Genomic DNA, 19,598 nt, shown 5'->3' on the forward strand with positions numbered 1-19,598 from the left:
CAGCTGCCGCAGCCACGGCTCCTGCTGCACTGGCCATTCAGTGCAGGCCATGCCTGCAGTGCCAGTGTATGGGCACTGTGGCAGCACCAGGAGCAGGGGTTCAGAATCTGTCTGGTTTCAATATTTCAAGTCCTCTGGAAGCACATGGGACAAGCCCCAAGACAAGAAGCCCGGGTCCTGGCCCTCTTGGCCGTGAACTCTGCGTGTCCAAACAAAACAGGGGCAGAGGTGGGACCAAGCGGAGTCACTCTGCACCTGCCCTGAGTTCATGGGAATGCAAAGGGAGGATGGACCTTGGCTGAGTGCTTGGAGAGAGAGAAGGTTGTTTCTCCAAGTGGAAATGCACTTGAACCAGCCTGAATGACCAGCCTGTTTTCCTCTGGAGGCTGAACACAGCCAGCACATGAGGGGAGGGGAATGTGTGGGGTCAGGGCACTGCTTTGGGGCCATGCTGGGAATTCTGGTGCACTAAAAGACAAACACCAAGCGCTGCTCACAAGAGAAGAGGAATAAAAGGGGACACTGAAAAACGTTGACAGGCAAGTCCTGCAATGGAACTCTGTGTCTGCAGCCTCATTTTCTCTTTCAGGAACCAAAGGAGAGGGGGCAAAAAGTAGGGGTTGGGACTCCAAAACTGTTTAGAAGGAAATTGGGGATTGATGGGAATATGGGAAAGTGGGAGGAACAGGGAGAAGGCTGGAAAAGGGGGGTGGTCTGGTGGGTCCAACAGTCCCATGGGGGTCATTGGGCACAGGCAGGTTGGCAAAGGGGGTGACCCCCCTGAGCTCTCAACTTCCTGGGGGGTGCTGGGGGCTGCTGGATCCAATCTCAGCCTTGGATCATGCCAACAGCTTCAGTTTAGAGGAATTAGAGAGGTGTGACTGAAACACTTTTGTCCCACATGTTTAATGATGGCAAATCAGATCTATTGATAGAAATGAATTTATTTAGGGTTACAAGTGATCAGACAAAAGATCTTCATCAGAATTATTTACTGCACAATAGAAACACTAAAACTACCAGGAGTACAGGATAAGATAGGACAGTGCTCTACACTAAAGCAATTGTTGAAGCAATTCTACTCAAGCTGGCACAAAAGCAATAATTCTTAATTAGAGATGGATGGAACTCCCCCAGACCAATGCTCGTGGGGAGATCTCTGCTCTCAACCTCCAGGACTGACCTTGGGGGGTCCCCAGCCAAGGCAGGAATCTCGACACACCCCCCAAGAAGGGTTCTGCTGGAAGAAGCTGCCCCTGTGAAAGGGGACTGGCCCTTTGTGGTCAAAAGGGATGGAGTGACAGTCACTGGACTCCAGGGGTTGCCTCACCATCAGGGGCTTCATTCGGGGTGGAAGCAGCGGCCGAAGCTCTTCCCGCAGTCGGGGCACTGGGGCTTCCCTTACTGGTGGGTCCGTTGGTGTTGGGTCAAGGTAGAGCTCTTGGTGAAGCTCTTCCCACACTCCCCACACTTGTAGGGCCTCTCCCCTGTGTGGATGCGCCTGTGGGTGACAAGATGGGAGTTCTGGTTGAAGCCCTTCCCGCAGTCGGTGCAGCGGAAGGGCCTCTCATCCATGTGCGTCCGCTGGTGCCTGTAGAGATTCCCGCTGGTTGGAAACCTCTTCCCACAATCCAGGCACTTGTAGGGCCGTTCCCCAGTGTGGATGCGATGGTGTTTGCGGACGTTGGATCTCTGCCTGAAGCTCTTCCCACATTCCCTACACGTGTAAGGACATTCTCCAGTGTGGGTGTGCTGGTGGGAACGAAGGTGAAAGCTCCGGTTGAAGCTCTTCCCACATTGCTCACACGTGTAGGGCCGTTCCCCAGTGTGGATGCGCTGGTGGGTGCGGAGGTGGTTGCTCTCGCTGAACCTCTTCCCACATTCCTCACATGTGTAGGGACGTGCCCCAGTGTGCATGTCCTGGTGTCGGAGCAGGTGAGAGCTCTTCCTGAAGCTCTTCCCACATTCCAAGCACTTGAAGGGCTTCTCCCTGCTGGGAGGCTGCTCAGGGACCACCAGGTCAGAGCTCCCCCTCAAGCTCCAGCCGCCTTCCCGGCACAGGCTGGCTCTTTCCTCCTCAGAGCACCCTGGGATGGCTTTGGAGCCCCTCCTGTGGGGGGATCTCCGGCCCTTTTCCTCCCCGCTGCCTTCCTGCGCCGGGGAGCCCTTCAAAACGGCCTCTCCCACCAGGGTCTCACGGGGGGATTTGTCCTCCGGGCTCTCCGTCCTCACCTCGGGGCCTGGGGCAGGAAGCAAGAAGGACAGGCAGGGGATTTGCCTCCGGCCCACAGGGAAGGCCAAGGACATCCCCCCAACTCCGGCCCCGGCAGGACGGCGGCGCCAGCGGGGTTGTCCTGCAGCCGGGGCCATGCTCGGCTGACAGAGCCAGCACAACACCCGCCCAAAGGGACACTGACTTCCTCCTCACCTGCCTGGGGGGACCAAGGCATCTTCCTCTTCCTCCCAGCCTCCTCCTCCATCCGCCCAAGCTTTGGGAAGGACAAATCCTGATGGGGGGGAAAACAAGGGCTGAGCGCGTTGGCTTGGGGGTTCCTCCTGCCCAAGTCCATCTCTAGAACTCACCAGGCATCCTGTGACCATAAAAACCTCCAAAACACCAAGATTCAGCCCAGAAAAACCCAAACCTCTGAGATTCAGGCAAAAACCCTCTCAAAACATGCAAGAAGACCCTCGCCCACCCAAACTGCAAAAAGTTGAGATTCAGCCAGAAAATACTTTAAAATATGAAGGTTAACCCAAAGAAATTCTCCCAGGAGTTCCCCCTCTCTGGTCTGTCGCCTCTGGGGTTGGGAACAGCTTCCCTCTCTGCGATGCTGGGGGTCCCACTCAGGGATGCTGGCAGCATTGGGGGTTCCAAGGGTCCCTTCTCCTCTGACTCTCGCCTTCGGGATGCCAAGTTCCCAGACATTCCCCCTCTCCAGGTTCTCCACTCTGTTGTCCCAGGGATCCCAGGGGTCCCCACTGTCCAGGCTTCCCCTTCTCCATGCCCCCTGTTTCAGGCTCCCGGGGGTCCCAGGGCTCCTCCCTCTCCGTGCTCCCCCCTCCAGGCTGCCGGGGGTCCCCCAGTTCCGCCATCGCCCCGCTCCGCCCTCCACACTCGGCATCTCCTGGGATCCACACCCACTCCCAGCACTCCTGGGGGGCCCAAACCCGCTGTGTCCCCCCCGCCGGCACCGGGCTGACAATGGAGCCGGCGGGGCCTGACCCAGAAACACCAACCCCCACCGTGGGGGGGACCCGCATCCCCCCACCCATCGCCGGGGCTCTGCCACCAACCCAGTGAGTCAAGCTCAACAGAGGAGATTGTGCCCCATGGATGGGATTGCAGAGGGTGCCTCAGGTCCCCAGCAGGAATCAACAACCAGGAACAGGCAAAAAAAGGCCCCCGTGAAGATTTCGGGGGCAGTGTCCTGTAGGGAGGGGACAGTGTCACCCCACCAGGGCGGGGCTGGCAAGTGGGAGGCTGCTCCAGGGCTCTGCAAGAGGCCTCGTGCTCTGCTCGGCCCCAGCACTGGCTGGTACCAACACCCCCGGCTGCCCCCGGCCCTGGGCAGCTCTGCTGCCACAGGCTGTGCCCTCACCGTGGCCCTGCAATGGCCCTGCCTGTCCCTCACCCGGGGCCCTGCCCGTGGCCCTGTCCCTTGGCTCTCTCTCTGCCAGCTCAGTGTGGGGCACACGGGCTGGGGGTCCCTCCCAAGCCCCCCGGGCAGCCGGCGTTGGCTGGGGGGATGTGAGGGCTGGGCCTGCTCAGCACAGCCCCGGCCTCGTGCCCAGCGCCTCTTTCCTGACCCACACAAGAGCTTCCCGGCCCCCCCAGGGCTCCCCTGCTGCTGCCTCTGCTCCTGGCCCTGCCTTTGCTGCTCCCTTGGCTGGGGCAGCGGCTGCAGGGGGGGATGGCAGCAGCTTCAGCTCCACGGCACTTCCTGGGGGGAGCTCAGCCCGGGGGGACGGGCAGGGACCTGATGGGGATGGACAGGGGCCCAGCAGGGACAGACAGGGCCTGCAGGGGAAGGCACAGGGACAACCTGGCCCCCCACACTGCCAGGGCTGTCTCTGCTCCTCCTTGCAGGCTCCGTGGCCAGGCACAGTTTGTGTTCCTGGGTGCCCACCATCTCAGCACTTGGAGATGCTCAAATCAGCGCCCGCAGCTCTGCAGCAAAGCCCCAGCTCACCTGGCACACAGGGGATGGACACAGCACCTTCTCAGGGCTCTCACAGCTTCTTGTCTTCCCCACCACGGGGCTCTCCTTCCTCAGCAGCACCTCTGCCTTGCACTTATTCTCAGCCTCACCTCAGGGACAGCTCTGGGCTCACCTCCGCGCCACTTCTCAGCCTCACCTCAGGGCCTGGGCTCAAGGACAGGAACCTGCAGGGAGGGGACATCAGGTGCAAGCTGAGGGCTGCCTGCTTGCACTGGCCTCTGGGCTTCTTTCTCCTTCTACAACCAACCCACAACTCAGCCTGCTTTTCTAACACCACACATTTACAGACTAACCTTGGAGATAGATATGGACAGACATCTCTATCACCCTGGGGATAGAGCCTCAAGCATGTGCTGCCATAGGAATGGCAATCACAGAATCACAGAATCAGCCACGTTGGAAAAGACCTCCGAGATCATCAAGTCCAACCCTGGATCCAACCCTGTCGTGCTTCCCAGACCATGGCACTGAGGCCACATCCACTCTCACCTTCAACACCTCCAGGGACGCTGACTCCACCCCCTCCCTGCCCAGCCCATTCCAAGCCCTGATGACTCTCTTGGGAAAAAATTGCTTCCCAATATCCAACCTAAACCTCCCCTGGCACAGCTCCAGACCCAGCCCTCTTGTCCTACTGCTGCTTCCTGGCACAACAGCCCCACCCCCACCTGGCTCCAACCTCCTGGCAGGGACTTGCAGACAGTCAGGAGGTCTCCCCTGAGCCTCCTCTTCTCCAGCCTCAACACCCCCAGCTCCCTCAGCCTCTCCTCACACCACTTGGGCTCCACTCCCTTCCCCAGCCTCGCTGCTCTTCTCTGCACCTGCTCCAGCCCCTCCAGGGCCTTCCTCAACTCAGGGGCCCAGAGCTGGACACAGCACTCCAGGGGTGGCCTCACCAGCGCTCACTCCAGACCAACAATCACTTCCCTGCTCCTGCTGACACACTCTTCCTCACACAGCCCACCAGCCATTGGCCCTCTTGGCCACCTGGCCACACTCTGCCTCCTCTTCAGCTGCCTGTCCATCCCCACTCCCAGCTCCCTTTCTGCCTGCCTGCTCTCCAGACACTCTGGCCCCAGCCCGGGGGGCTGACGGGGCTTCTTGTGCCCAAAGGGCAGGACCTGGCCCTTGGCCTGCTGGAACCTCATCCCCTTGCAATCAGCCCATGGATCCAGCTGGGCCAGGTCCCTCTGCAGAGCCCTCCTGCCTTCCAGCACATCAACACACCCCAGCTTGGGGTCACCTGCACATTTGCTGATGAAATGCCTGGTTCTGCAGGAGCTGCAGATGCTCAAGGGGCAGCAGGACCAAGTCAGGGGCCTGGGGGGGCCTGGGGGGCTTTGAGGTCCAGGAAGGTCCTGGGGGAGCTGGGGAGGGGCTTTGGGGATTGGGGGTACAAACCAAGACAGACCAGTACAAACCAGCACAGACCAGGACAGACCAGTACCTCCTCACTGCTCCCCACATCTCTCCTGGAGCTGGGCCACGTTGTCCTGGGACACCTGAGCCCCCCTCCAGTGCCCCCAGCACAGCCCAGTGCCCTCCCAGTACAGCCCACTGTGTTCCTGTCCCAGGGTGCCCCCCTCTTTGTGGGGGAGTTGGAAGAGATTTGAGGGGGGGACTGGTGGAGATTTGGGGAGATCTGGGGGGGGCAGTTGGATGGGGATTTGGGGGGTTTTGAGGGGCTTTGGGTGAATTTGGGGGAGTTAAAATGGTCTTGGAGGCACTGGGGGGTTAAAAGTATCTGGGGAAAGGGGATTAAATTTAAAAAAGGGGAGTTGGGGGAAATCTGGTGGGGTTAAAGGGGCCTAGAGGGGGAGAGGAGGGCCTACACCAAGAGCAGGTGAGTCCTGAGACCCACCTCGTGTCCCCAAGACTTTTTCGGTGTCCTCAGTTCCCCCCTGGTTTCCCCAGTTCCACTGTCCTCAAACCCCATCCCTGATGTCCCCAACCCTCCATCTCACCCCAGGAGCCCCCCTGGACCCTCTGACCACAAAAACACCCCCCCTATGTTCACAGAAAGGCCAAGGGCATCTGGGGACACACTGGGGACAGTTGGGGGGCTTTGGGGGGCACTGGGTGATTACTGGGAGATACTGGGAAACACTGGGGGGAACCAGGGGGCACTGGGAGGGACTGGGGGGTTACTGGGGGATTACCAGGACACACGGGGGGACACTGGCAGGTTACTGGGCCATACTGGGGGTTACTGGGTGCTCACTGCAGGATCACTGGGCCATACTGGGGGGCAGTAGGAGGTCACTGGGACACACTGGGTGGTCACTGAGGGGGTTACTGGGCTCTATTGAGGGTCACTGGGGTATACTGGGGCACTGGGATCCCCTTACCCAGATGTGGTACATCTCCCTCCCTAGATTTTTGGGGACACCCACAGGATCCCTCTCCTGAGGGCTGGGGGACCCCCTGAGCCCCACTGTTGGGCTTTAGGGGACCCTCGGGCCCCCCTCCCTGTGGGGTCTCTGTGTGCTGAGCTTTGGGGGTCTCTGGGGCTCAGGGGGGGAATTGGGATCCCCTTTCCCTGGGGTCGGTCCACTGACATAGAGACCCCATAAAATCTCCTCAAAACCCCTGAAATTCCCTCAGAAATCCACCTCTGGACCCTTCCAAACCTCCTCAAGGGCCCCACAAATCCCCTCAGAGACCTAATTCCCCCTACCAAGACCCCCTAGACCCTCTCAGTGACCTGCAAAACCCACCTGGGACCCCCCAGACCCTTTCAGAGACCTCAAAAACTCCCTCAGGGACCCTCAAAACCCTCTGGGACTTCTGAAATCCCCCTAGAAACCTCTAAAACTCCTTCAAAGACACCCCCCAAGCCCCTCAGGACCTCTCAATTTCTCTCGGGGACTCTCAAACTCCCTCAGCAATTCCCAAACCGCTTCAGGGACCTTCAACCTCCCCCTAAGTCCCCTCAGGACACCAAACCCTCTCACAGACCCCCCAAAACCTCCTCAGGGACCCCTAAAAGCCTCTAAGGGACCACAAAACTACAGAACAGTAAAAGAGCTTTCTGTAAAGGAAGGGAGCAAAGAATCTGAGGAAACCAAGGAAAAACTGAAGCAAAGCAATAAAATCATCCTGGCCCTTGCAGTTTTTCCTTCACCTTTTTCTCTCTTTTCCTTTTTTTTAGGGTTCTTTTTTTGGTTGGGAGGTTTTGAATTTTTTTTTCCGAGGGACTTTTTCAGGAATCGAATCACCCTTCCGGGTTCTTGGGAGGCGTCCGGGCCCCGCGGCCCCCGAGAGGGTCCTCCGAACCCTCCGCGCTAAACCCTCCCGAGCCCTCCAGCCTTTCCCCCCACAGCCGCGCTCCCCGCAGCCCCCGAGGGGATCCCCAGACCCCGCTCTCCCGCACCCCCCGCCTGCACTCAGAGCTCACCGACCGACCCGCCGCCATCACCGATTCCCGGCAGCCAACGCGGCAGGGGCGGGGCTGCGGGGGCGTGGCCGCGCGCTGATTGGCTGCGGCGGCGTTCTCGGAACGCGGTGCGCGCGCAGCCGGGAATCGGTGCTGGCGGCGGGGCCTGCGGTTCGCTCTGAGTGCTGTGAGTCCCCCTGGGGGGGCTCGGGAGGGTTTAGCGGGGGGGTTCGGGGATAACCGAGGAGGTTTTGAGGGGTCCCTGAGGGAGTTCGGTGTCCTGAGGGGACTCAGGGGGTGGTTGAAGGTTCCTGAAGGGGTTTGGGGGTCTCTGAGGGGGTTTTGGTTTCTGAGGAGATTTGGGGGGTGCCAGGTCGCCTTTGGGGGTCTCTGAGGAGGTTTGGGGGTTCTGAGGGGCTTTGCGGGACCTCTTAGGCAGTTTTGGGGTCTCTAGGGGGTTTACGGGGTCTTAGACGGTTTTGAGGGTCTCTGAGGGGGATTGGGGGGTCCCTAAAGGGGACTGGGGGGTCCCAGGTGGGTTTTGCGGGTCACTGAGAGGGTTTAGAGGGTGCTGGGGAGGGATGAGGTCTCTGAGGGCATTTGAGGGGACCTTGAGAAGGTTTTGATGTGTCGAGGGGGGGATTTCGGGGGCTTTGAGGGCATTTTGGGGGGTCCCCTAAAGCCCAGCAGTGGGTCCAGGGGGTCCCCCAGCCCCAAAGAGGAGGGGTCCTAGGGATGGCCCCCAAAATCCGGGGGGGAAATGTACCACATCCGGGTAAGGGGATCCCTAGACCCCAGTATATCCCAGTGACTTTCCAGTGACCCCTTCAGTGACCAGCCAGTGTGTCCCAGTGACCTCCCACTGCCCCCCCGGATGGCCCAGTGATCCTGCAGTGAGCACCCAGTAACCCCCAGTATGGCCCAGTAACCTCCCAGTGTCTCCCCGTGTGTCCTGGTAATCCCCCAGTAACTCCCCAGTTCTCTGCCAGTGTCCCTCAGTTCCCCCCAGTGTGTCCTGGTAATCCCCCAGTAATCACCCAGGGCCCTGCAAAGCCCCCCAACTGTCCCCAATGTTTCCCCAGATGCCCTTGGCCTTTCTGTGAGTGTGGTGGGGTCGTTTTTGTGGTCAGAGGGTCCAGGGGGGGCTCCTGGGGTGAGATGCAGGGTTGGGGACATCAGGGATGGGGTTTGGGGACAGTGGGGAGGGGTTTGTGGACAGTGGAATTGGGGGTGCCTAGGGGGGAATTAGGGCTATGGGAAGTCCTTGGGAACATTGGAGACACCAGGGGGGCCTCGGGGTGTCAAGGGAGGAACTGGGGACACCAAGAGGGTCTTGGGGACACCAGGGGGGGGTCTCAAGACTCACCTGCTCTTGGTGCAGCCCCTCCTCTGCCCGCCCAGGCCTCATTAACCCCTCCCAAATGTCTCCTAACCTCCATTTTCCCTTTAATCCCCTCCCCCCATAGGTACCTCTGACCCCCCAATATCCCCAAGACCTCTTTTAACTTCCCTAAAGGCACTCAAAACCCTCAAATCCCCATCCAAACTCCTCAGATCCCCCAAAATCTCCCACAGCCCCCCCTCAAATCACTTCCAACCCCCCCAAAGAGGGTTCACCCAGCACCCTGGAACAGGAACACAGTGGGCTGTACTGGGGGCACTGGGCTGTACTGGGAGGGCACTGGGGGGGGCTCAGGTGTCCCACAACAAGGTGGCCCAGCTCCAGGAGAAATCTGGGAAGCAGTGAGGAGGTACTGGTCTGTGCTGGTCTGTACTGGTCTGTCCTGGTTTGTACCCCCAATGCCCAAAGCCCCTCCCCAGCTCCCCCAGGACCCTCCTGGACCTCAAAGCCCCCCAGGCCCCCCTCAGGCCCCTGACTTGGTCCTGCTGCCCCTTGAGCATCTCCAGCTCCTGCAGAACCAGGCATTTCTTTGCTCCCCACAGGGTCCTTCCCACACCCAGAATGGAATCTGGAGGCAGCAGGATGTGCACAGGGCTCCCATTTCCTGCAGTGCAAAGGGGCTGCAGGGAATGATTCCCCTGCTCTTGCAAATCTGCCAAAACCTGCAGGGCACAGAAGGGGGAGCTTCAGGAATTTGCTGGCCTTGGGAGTGGAGCTCACAGGGTATTGAGAGGAACATATCCCTCAAATACAATCTCTGTGCATACACAATATCTGTCTGGACAGCCACATAAAGCAATAATCAGATATATTCTGTATCATATATATGGCACATATTCTACAGAATCCATCCTTAGCTATTGTATGATACATCTATAAGATATTACAAATAATAAGCAGTAATAGAACAAGTGTCCTCCTTAGGGACACACACTTCAGAAGGGAACTTGCACTTGACCCCCTCCCATCTTCAGCTTCAAGCCACCCGGTGCCACAGAGGGGGACAGAGCTCCTGTGGAACATTCTATTTCCACTGACACAGAGCAAGGAATAAACCCAAACTATTGCCTGGGTTTGTTCCCTGGGGGTCTCTGCAGCAGCAAGCACAGCCCCACACTGACTGCTCTGGGCTGTGCAGGCATTTGTGGTTCTGCCTGTCTCCCACACACACAAAACAGTCTGGTTAGTGCTGCCCTCAGGAAACCCCCCAACCTTAAATTCAGGCCCCATCATGTAGTCATGAAAGAAGTTGTCAGTGAATTTGCCAGAAAGCATGAAAAATAGAAGAGCACACAGTTATACACAAATACAGGTAATTACTTTTCTGACCACACATTCCAGATTAATTTGGTGCAGTGATATCATCATGGCTAGGCTTCGCGAACGAAGATTTGGGAAGGCTCTATCCACATTTGCTGCAGGCACGCTGGTGGCTTATGAGGCCAATACGTGACAGACAAATCCGATTGCAAAAGGCACAGCAGAAAGACTCCTTAGATGGTGTATTCTGCAATATACGGTTCTTTCTGCGTTGCCTTTTTTCTTCGAGGGTGATCCTGCGTGTGTTCTCAAAGGAGACAGCTGCGTTATAGATGGTGTGTCTCCAGGCCTCCCGATTTGAGGCCAGAGTAGACCAGTTATGGTGATCAATATGGCCAAGGCTGAGATGTTGTTTCAGGGAGTCCTTGTATCTTTTCTTCGGGGCTCCTCTCATGCGGCAGCCAGTGGCAAGTTCACCGTAAAGCAAGATCTTAGGGAGGCGGTGGTCCTTCATCCTGGAGACGTGCCCTGCCCAACGCAGCTGTGTTCTCATCAGCATGGCCTCGATACTTGTGATAGCTGCTTGCTCTAGAACAGATGTATTGGTCACATAGTCTGACCAGTGGATGTTTAGAATTGTACGGAGGCAGCGTTGATGGAAGCGTTCTAAGAGACGCAGGTGGTGGCGGTAGATGACCCATGATTCAGATCCATATAAGAGAGTAGACAACACTATGGCTTTGTAAACACTGATCTTGGTGCTTTTCTTCAAGTGTTTATTACGCCATACTCTTTTATGGAGTTTTCCAAAAGCACTATATGCCTTTGCTAATCTGTTGTCTATCTCTCCGTCAATCTTACCATCTGAGGAGATGAGGCTACCGAGGTAATTAAACTGTTGGACTGATTTGAGCTCTGATTGACCAATGGTGATGTGGGGATGATGGGGGACATCCTGAGGTGCAGGCTGATGGAGGACCTCTGTCTTCTTTAAGCTGACCTCCAGCCCAAAGAGCTCAGCAGCATCTGCAAAGCAGGATGTTAAACGCTGCAGAGCTGCTTCTGTGTGGGCAACAAGGGCGGCGTCATCAGCATAAAGCAGCTCCCGGACAAGATGGTTTAAGGTCTTGGTGTGGGCCTTCAGTCGCCTTAGATTGAATAGACTTCCATCAGTACGGTATCGAATGTAGATACCGTCCTGATCATTGAGGTCTGCTGTGGCCCTTTGGAGCATCATGCTAAAGAAGACGGTGAATAGGGTAGGAGCGAGAACGCAGCCTTGTTTCACACCATTCTTAATTAAAAAGGGCTCAGAAAGTGCATTGCCATATCTGACTTGGCCATGCTGATCCTCATGGAGTGAGATAATCATTTTGAGGAATTTAGGGGGACAACCTAAACGTTCCAAAATCTGCCACAGACCTTTTCTGCTCACAGTGTCAAAAGCCTTGGTGAGGTCGACAAAGGTTACATAGAGACCTTTGTTCTGTTCCCTACACTTCTCTTGCAGTTGTCTGAGGACAAATACCATGTCTGTGGTGCTCCTGTTGGCTCTGAAACCACACTGACTTTCAGGAAGGATACCTTCTGCTATAGTGGGTATTAGTCTGTTCAAGAGTATTCTTGCCAGGATTTTGCCAGCAATGGAGAGCAGAGTAATACCACGATAGTTTGAGCAGTCAGATTTAATTCCTTTCTTCTTATACAAGGTGATGATGACTGCATCACGAAGGTCAGATGGTAGTTCGCCGAGTTCCCAACAGCGCACCACGAACTCATGGAATTTGGTGTGGAGTGCAGGGCCCCCATGTTTCCAGATTTCAGGTGGAATTCCATCAATCCCAGCTGCCTTGCCGATTTTCACCTGCTGTATGGCCTTGAGGGTTTCTCCTAAAGTGGGGGCAGTATCCAATTCATATTTTACTGGTTGTTGTGTGATGGACTGAATTGCTGAGTCTTGGACTGTGCGGTTGGTACTGAATAGAGTCTGAAAGTGTTCAGACCATCGATTCAGAATGGAGGTTTTATCTGTCAGAAGTGTTTGACCATCAGCGCTGAGTAGAGGGCTTTGTACCTGGTATGTAGGCCCGTATGCTGTTTTCAAGGCCTCATAGAAACCTCTGTGATCACCTGTGTCTGCACATAATTGAGTTTTTTCAGCTAGATCAATCCACCATTTGTTCTGGATGTCACGGAGTTTCTGTTGGAGTTTGCTGCACGCAAGACGAAAGGCTGTTTTTCTTGCGTGACAGGATGGCAGTGCAAGGTGTGCTTGGTGGGCGGTTCTCTTCTTCCTCAACAAGTCTTGGATTTCTTGGTTGTTTTCGTCAAACCAATCCTTGTTCTTCTTGAGGGAGAACCCTAAGGATTCTTCGGAGGATTGCAGGATGCTGTTTTTAATATGATGCCAGATTGTTTCAGGAGAGGAATCTGCAGAAACTGTGGGAATGTTATCGAGCTTAGTTTGAAGGTTTGCCTGGAAACTGTCTCTTACTGTGGCTGATTGGAGATTGTTAACTTGGAGTTTTCTCCTTGGGATGCTGCCCCTTTTTGGTTTGATTTTGATCTTGAAATTGAGTTTACAGCGCACCAGCCGATGGTCTGTTTGGCATTCTGCGCTGGGCATCACGGGGGTATGGTGGACATCGCGGACATCTCTCCGTCGCACCAGGACATAATCGATGAGGTGCCAATGCTTAGAACGGGGGTGCATCCAGGTTGTCTTCAGACTATCTTTCTGCTGAAAGATAGTATTAGTGATGGTGAGTTGTTGCTCTGCACAGAATTCTAGCAGAAGTCGACCATTATCATTGCAGTTTCCAACACCATGCTTGCCTAATACACCTTTCCAAACTTCAAAATTCTTGCCTACTCTGGCGTTGAAATCACCAAGGATAATGATCTTATCGTCTGCAGGGACCTTTTGGGTAAGGAGGCGCAGGTCAGTGTAAAATTTATCTTTTTCAGCAGGGTCAGCTTGGAGAGTTGGGGCATATATACTAAAGATGACAACATGTTGCTTGTTGTTTAGTGGAAGGCGTAGGGAGATAATGCGGTCAGAGTGACCTGTCGGCAGATTTTCGAGTTTAGGAACAATAGAGTTTTTGATCATGAAGCCGACTCCTGAGAGGTGTTTTTCGGTTCTGGGCTTGCCTGACCAAAAGAGTGTGTAACCGGCACCATGTTCTCTGAGGCTGCCTTCTTCATGAAGGCGAACTTCACTGAGAGCGGCAATGTCGATGTTGAGACGAGCCAGCTCATGGGCAATTAGGGCAGACCGACGCTCAGGACGTCCGCTATCTGCAGAATCGAGCATGGTTCTGATGTTCCAACATGCTAGAGTTAATTTAGGTACACCTTTGGAGGCAGGTGCGTGCCTTTGACTTTTCTTTGTGCGACCGCATTGGAGGAAGATGCCCGTTGGCCTGCGGTTAACCAACCGGGTGAAAGTGGAGATGAGCTTTGTTTAGGCCACCTTTTCTAGGCCCCTCTCCGAGTGGAGCAAGCAGTGCTGTCCTTGGAAAGGCTGCTTGGTCGTTCAGGGTGCTGCCTCAAGAGACTGTCATCTCCGGTCAGTCTCAAATGACCAATATCCTGACCCGCCTGCATGCAGGGTTGAGTCTGCGGCTCCCAGTGCATCTTTCACCTGCCGTTTCGACCCTCGCCCGTCGCTACAGGACTTTTTGCATGTGGGTAAAGCCTTCAAGCCTGCGCAATGGATTTTTTAGGTGAGATGCAGTATGCGCGGAACTGAACCCACCCTTTAATCCCGAGGTTCATCTGCCAGGGCCGAGCGAGCTTGGACGGTGGCAGTGAGGTCCTCAGGACGTAGGTTTGATTAGAGTGACCTTCTCTTAGATGGATGGCCTTACAGGGCTAAGCGAGCTCCATCAGCCCGGGTTTGGAATTAGAGTTGACCTTCTCCTAGGATGACTGCCAGAAGGCTAATGAGCTCATCCTGCCCACAGATTTATTGTATCCGACCCTGTAGTTTTGACCTGTCTGGCATGGGTGACCCTACTGAAGGCATGTACCATCGCCAGCGTAGCTCGCAACCACATAGGGGTATACAGATGCATTCTTACTATTAAAAATGATTAGGCCAAGTCTTACACTACCTAAGTTTCTGCCATCTGTCTATATTCAATCCCAGGGAAGCACCCAGGAACAGCCCTTTGTCCTGACCAACCTTACAGTATGTAACAGATAAATCCAGGACATACCAAACCTGGGCAGTAGCCACGGGTGAACCAAAAACAAACAAACGAGCGAAACTGTTCTGGCCACCGTACCCATCTAGGGCTCGAGGCCCTCTCTAGGCCCCAGTCCGACCAAGAACTCCAAGCCCCAGAGGAAATTATTAACCACTCTGATCTTGTCCTCCCCCCACCGTGTTTCCTCATATCTTCCCACGCACTACTTACCTGACCACCCTCCAGTCCGAGGACCCCCACAGCCTGCCTGGTACCCCACCCCCTTCCCCAAACCAGACCGGCAAACCTCTGTGTATTCCGAGGCTTCAATTCTCCTCTCTCTCCTTTCTCACGAGGGCACAAGGTCACGCCGGCGAGGCTCCCTCTCTCCTTTCCCGCTGGGGGGGGAGGGGACCGGGGGCGGCCCCGCGCGGGACCCCGGGGCGGCCCCGCGCGGTACGGGCCCTGGGGGCCCCGCCGGACCGGGGGCGGCCCCGCGCGGGACCCCGGGGCGGCCCCGCGCGGGACCCCGGGGCGGCCCCGAGGCCGCGAGAACCGCGGGGGCAGCCCCCGAGGCCGCGCGAGAACCGCGGGGGCAGCCCCCGAGGCCGCGCGAGACCCGCGGGGGCAACCCCCGAGGCCGCGCGAGAGCCGCGGGGGCAACCCCCGAGGCCGCGCGAGAACCGCGGGGGCAACCCCCGAGGCCGCGCGAGAACCGCGGGGGCAACCCCCGAGGCCGCGCGAGAGCCGCGGGGGCAACCCCCGAGGCCGCGCGAGAACCGCGGGGGCAACCCCCGAGGCCGCGCGAGAACCGCGGGGGCAACCCCCGAGGCCGCGCGAGAACCCAAGTGTAACATAGGTGTAAATATATTGATATATATCACTTTAGCTGTCTCTCTCTCGTTTTGGGTTTTTCTTGGTTGTTTTTTCTCCCTCTTCTCCCTGAGGTTTGGGGAGGGTTGGGAACTCTTGTGGTAGGGTTTGGAGACTTGGCAGGGAGCCAGCTTCAAACCATATCAATACAATCTTAGCTATCTCTACCATGACATAAAAGTATTTACAATGGATCAAATCTCTTCTCCCCTCCAAATAAAAGTCCAGGAGGGAAGAAGGAAATGATCTTTTCCGCTTTCAGAGCAGCATTCTCTTCAGAGTAGCAGTCAATCTCCCTCTCTTCCATGCAGCAGCTGTAGCTGGATCTCTGCCAGGATGCACAAGGAGGTATCCAAGCCCTTGTGGCCCATCGTCTAAAGTGAGGGTCTTCTCTTCCGTGGGCTGCGTTTCCCAGGACAAGGGTGCTTCAACCACGTCATGTTACAAAGCGCAGGGGTCTTCGTGACGGTCCTTATCTTCAGGAGATTCAAGTTCCCTACAGAGCTCTTAGGCTCTGATCTCAGGCTTCTAGCTTAGCTTAGCAGCAGTGGCGAGGGGGGCCAAGGTCATTCCCTCTGCATTCTTTCTCCGTCCTGGTCCAGCTTTCCAGGATGCTTTGAGCTTCTCAGCTCCTCTCTGCAGTGTATGCTGCACTTCACCCCTCCCTTCTAAGAGGTGAGGGGTCTCCAAGGAGTTTGGGGGGTTTTTGGTTTCAGTTCTTACCCAAACTCTGTCTCTCTGCTGCTGGCTCTCTCTCTCTCCCTCTCCTTGCAGGAGTTCTCTCTGCGTCTCTTCATGCTTGTTTGCTGCTTGTTCTCTCTTACCTCTTGGCTCTCTGCCACAGTCTCTGGACGCTGCTTCTGCTGCTGCTCTGTCTCTGCTCACTCACGGTGGAGAAAACTTCTTTAGCTTTCTAGCCACAGGTACTTAGCCCAGTTTTACACTGCTCCAAGTCCCTGTAGCCCCTCTGCCGGGGGCTGGGGGGGCCAGAGCCACCCAGAGGGCTCCTGCTGTTTCTCCTCGTGGCTCTACAACATGGCTACTTCTTCAACAACAACCACAACTACCTTCTTTTCCGTTCTGCTTGTGATATATTTATATTTTGCAGAAGCGCTCATTGGTTCAAACTTCAAGGGAAGGGTCACCACCCCCTGGGGTTTTACCATTTTATAACTTCAGGGGGAAAACTGTTTCCCCCCACCACAGGGAGGGATGCAGCAATTACTTTCGGTTCCTACCTTTCCCCCTGGCTATGCCTGGCTTAGGTGCAGCATTCATCCCTAGACGCAGCAGCTGTCCTGACCTCAAGCCATGCACCTGCATGCCCTTTCAGGGTGTTCCTCAGTGACAGTGCTCACATCCTGCACACACAGAGCACAATTGGGCTCTATGCTACCCCAGAGAATTTTGAAAGCTCTTTGCCAGCTGATGGTTGCAGATTAGCTGAGCTGCTTTGGCAACAGCTGGAGGTGGGGAGAACATGGCTGGGTGGTTTCCAGGACTTACAAGACTCCTGGCCCTGGGAAGGGTTTGAGCTCTGGCTCTGCTGCCTCCTCTACCACAGAGAGTTATTGCAAAGGTTTGAAATCGGTGTCATAAAAAATGTTCAGGCTTGGGAAAGAGTTTTGAGGTCAGACCTGAAAGGAGGGATAATGCCCTTTTCCCAAGACTGTTGCTTTCCCACAAGTGCCTTTAGATAACTATTTGATGCTGATGCTGATAAAATAATCAAGGTGTTAAAGGCAGGCGGCATTTGAGGATAAACCTGTCAGCTGATCTGTGAAGTGACTTCAGTTGAAAGCTGTGTCAGGGTGGGGTGAGCTGTACAAACCATGCTCCAGAGCCAGCAAAACCCACCTTTTTGACATAGAGAAGTGTTAGAGTGATTCACAGGATCAGAAGTAGGTTGTGGCCTGAGAATCACTTTTTTAAGCAAAGCTCTCAAAATGTGAGCTTGCTTCATGGAAAATCAGTGTGGATTGGTTTTTCACCCCTTCAAAACAGCTCATGATTTGATCTATTAATACCTGTGTGATTACAGGAAGAACAGTACTCTGGTTGGGGCTGCAGGAGCACTGGGCAGGGGTATCACCCCTTCCCTCAGTCAGTGCAGCCCAGCCAGCCTTCCCACTGTGGGGCACTGCCAGTACCCACTGTTGCCCTCCCCAAATTTGCTGAGGGTGTACTGCATCCCAGTGTCCAGGGCACAGGTATACTTTACTATTGCTAATCTTGACATTTGTTCTTTTATTTTTTATGTATTTTTTACTTTTAAAACCACCTAAATCACCTAAATATTTAAAAATACAAGTAAAGCTTATTAAAAAAAAAAAAAAGCTTAAAATTAAAGGCTATATCAAACTTTGATAGCTTCCCTGCAAGATATTTTTAAGTACTCAGTTTTAAGTCTCAGAGGCTTTCATTAAAATTTTGAGATAATAACATATCTCCGTGGTGGGTACTTCTTTATCTGTAGTACCCAGTGTAACTAAGCATGGGATAAAATTTTTATTATCACTATCTGTTGTGGGTTTACTTGTTTTTTCCCCCTGGAGCTGAAGATGGTTAGTTCCAGCAGTGGCTGCAGGTGAGGGGGTGGCCAGGGCTGGGACCAGGCCCCTGGGCAAGGCGTGCAGCAAAGTGCAGAAGAAATTCCAGCCACAGAGACCACGTCGCAGCCTGTGGTGGTTTGGAGCTGGCTCCTTCCTAGGTCTCCAAACCCCGCTGCAAGAGCTCCCCCCAAAAAACCAAGGGAAAAGAAAAAAAACCAAGAGAACCAAAATAAGAAAGAGCTAAAGCAGTATATAAATATATTTACGCTTATATTACATTTATATACAATTACAAAAACTATCTACACATAAGGAAAAAAAAACCCCTGACACCTGAAAACAGAAAAGGAAAAGGGACAAAACAAACAAAAAACCAAAACTGGTATACACACTCAGTGAAGAACTAGTCAAAGAAAATCTTAATACTTTCCTTGAGATAGCACAATCGTGCCCAATGCTGCTGCCAAGATACCGGACCCTGGATCGGCAGAAAAAACAGGCCTCGTAGGCCCAACCAGGCCTCAGCTCCCCCACAACAAGGGAGACTGGCTGGGGGAGTCTGCTGTCTCCTAACCTCATGGAAAAAGAGAAAGAGGCTTCTCTCTCTGTCTAGTTATATGTTTGATTACATAAAGGAATAGGATGGAACACTTCCTTCCTTCCTTCCTTCCTTCCTGGTTGCCAGGAAGGAAGGCCTAGACTCAAAACCATTACATAGCCAAGCTCATGTTGGAGCAGGTGAATGCATGAAGGAGACAGTCATCCATGGGAGGCCTAAGAGGGAGTAAAGTCCTTTGGAGAATTTGCAACTTGGAGAGAGAGAGAGAAGCCACGCTGAAGCAGGTTATTCTGGGTAGGACTTTAATGAAAACCATCGGGGTATAGAGACTGAGCCGAACCCCAGAACCTGCAACCTGAGGGAAGTGAGACCCGATGTGGAGGGGTCCCCCGAGAACTAGACTCAGAGCTTTAGCTTCCCTGTAACCCGTGGTGAAGATCATGGTTAAGTAGGTTTGTCCCCCTGCAGCCCATGAAGGACCAGTGGGGGCAGAGACCCTCTGCACCCCAATGGAGAGAGACTTTAGCTATTGTCCTGAGAGTAAAGAAGAGACTTCTCCTCCTGCGCTGATGCAGGGGGGCCGAGGGGTGATTAGAAATTATATTTAAGACTGTTTATTTTATCAACATTCTTTGCAGCTTCTTTTTCACCTATTAAAACAAGTAAATCCTTGGAAATACATAGGATCATCGGAACTTCATCACAGGGAAAGTTGTTTAAAATTGTCTTATTTTATTATTCTTTAGTTCCTATCCTGTTAGCAATAAATTTTGATATCTTTCCTCATGTTGAATCTGTCTTGCCTATGTGAACCTCTCTCACCTTTTAGCAATTCTGTGGGTGGGTTGAAAATCCAGCCAGAGTAAACCCACGACAGAGTGGATGCAGTAAGGAGACAGTCACCCGTGGGAGGCCGAAAAGGGAGTGAAGTCATTCGGAGAATTTGCAGCTCTGAGAGAGAGAGAGAAGCCACACAGCAGGTTAGAGTACAGCCTAAAGACAACCAGGGGAGGTGGAGTCCCAGAGTAAAATGCTGAGACTTGCTGTCGGTTGTTGCTGGTGATATTCAAACGCAGAATGAAAGACAAAATGTGAAATGGTATTTTTGACAAAAAAATAAACCAGACATAATAAAACAAACCCAAGCAAAACATGAAAAA

At 54.4% G+C, this 19,598-nt stretch overlaps 1 protein-coding gene across 1 annotated transcript; it reads right to left on the reverse strand.

Annotated features, from left to right (window-relative positions):
- Window positions 1–1,352: 1,352 nt before the first annotated feature.
- On the reverse strand, window positions 1,353–2,217 carry LOC113985255 (gastrula zinc finger protein XlCGF7.1-like; the record flags this gene model as incomplete). The annotated part of the gene is made up of 1 exon (XM_027715895.2): window positions 1,353–2,217. A coding segment is annotated over one exon (816 nt), but the record flags the coding sequence as incomplete, so codon positions are not given.
- Between the last annotated feature and the right edge of the window lie 17,381 nt (window positions 2,218–19,598).

The sequence above is a fragment of the Pipra filicauda genome, unplaced genomic scaffold, assembly GCF_003945595.2.
Source record: "Pipra filicauda isolate LSUMZ 115617 unplaced genomic scaffold, ASM394559v2 scaffold887_size59506_pilon, whole genome shotgun sequence".
Classification (NCBI taxonomy): domain Eukaryota; kingdom Metazoa; phylum Chordata; class Aves; order Passeriformes; family Pipridae; genus Pipra; species Pipra filicauda.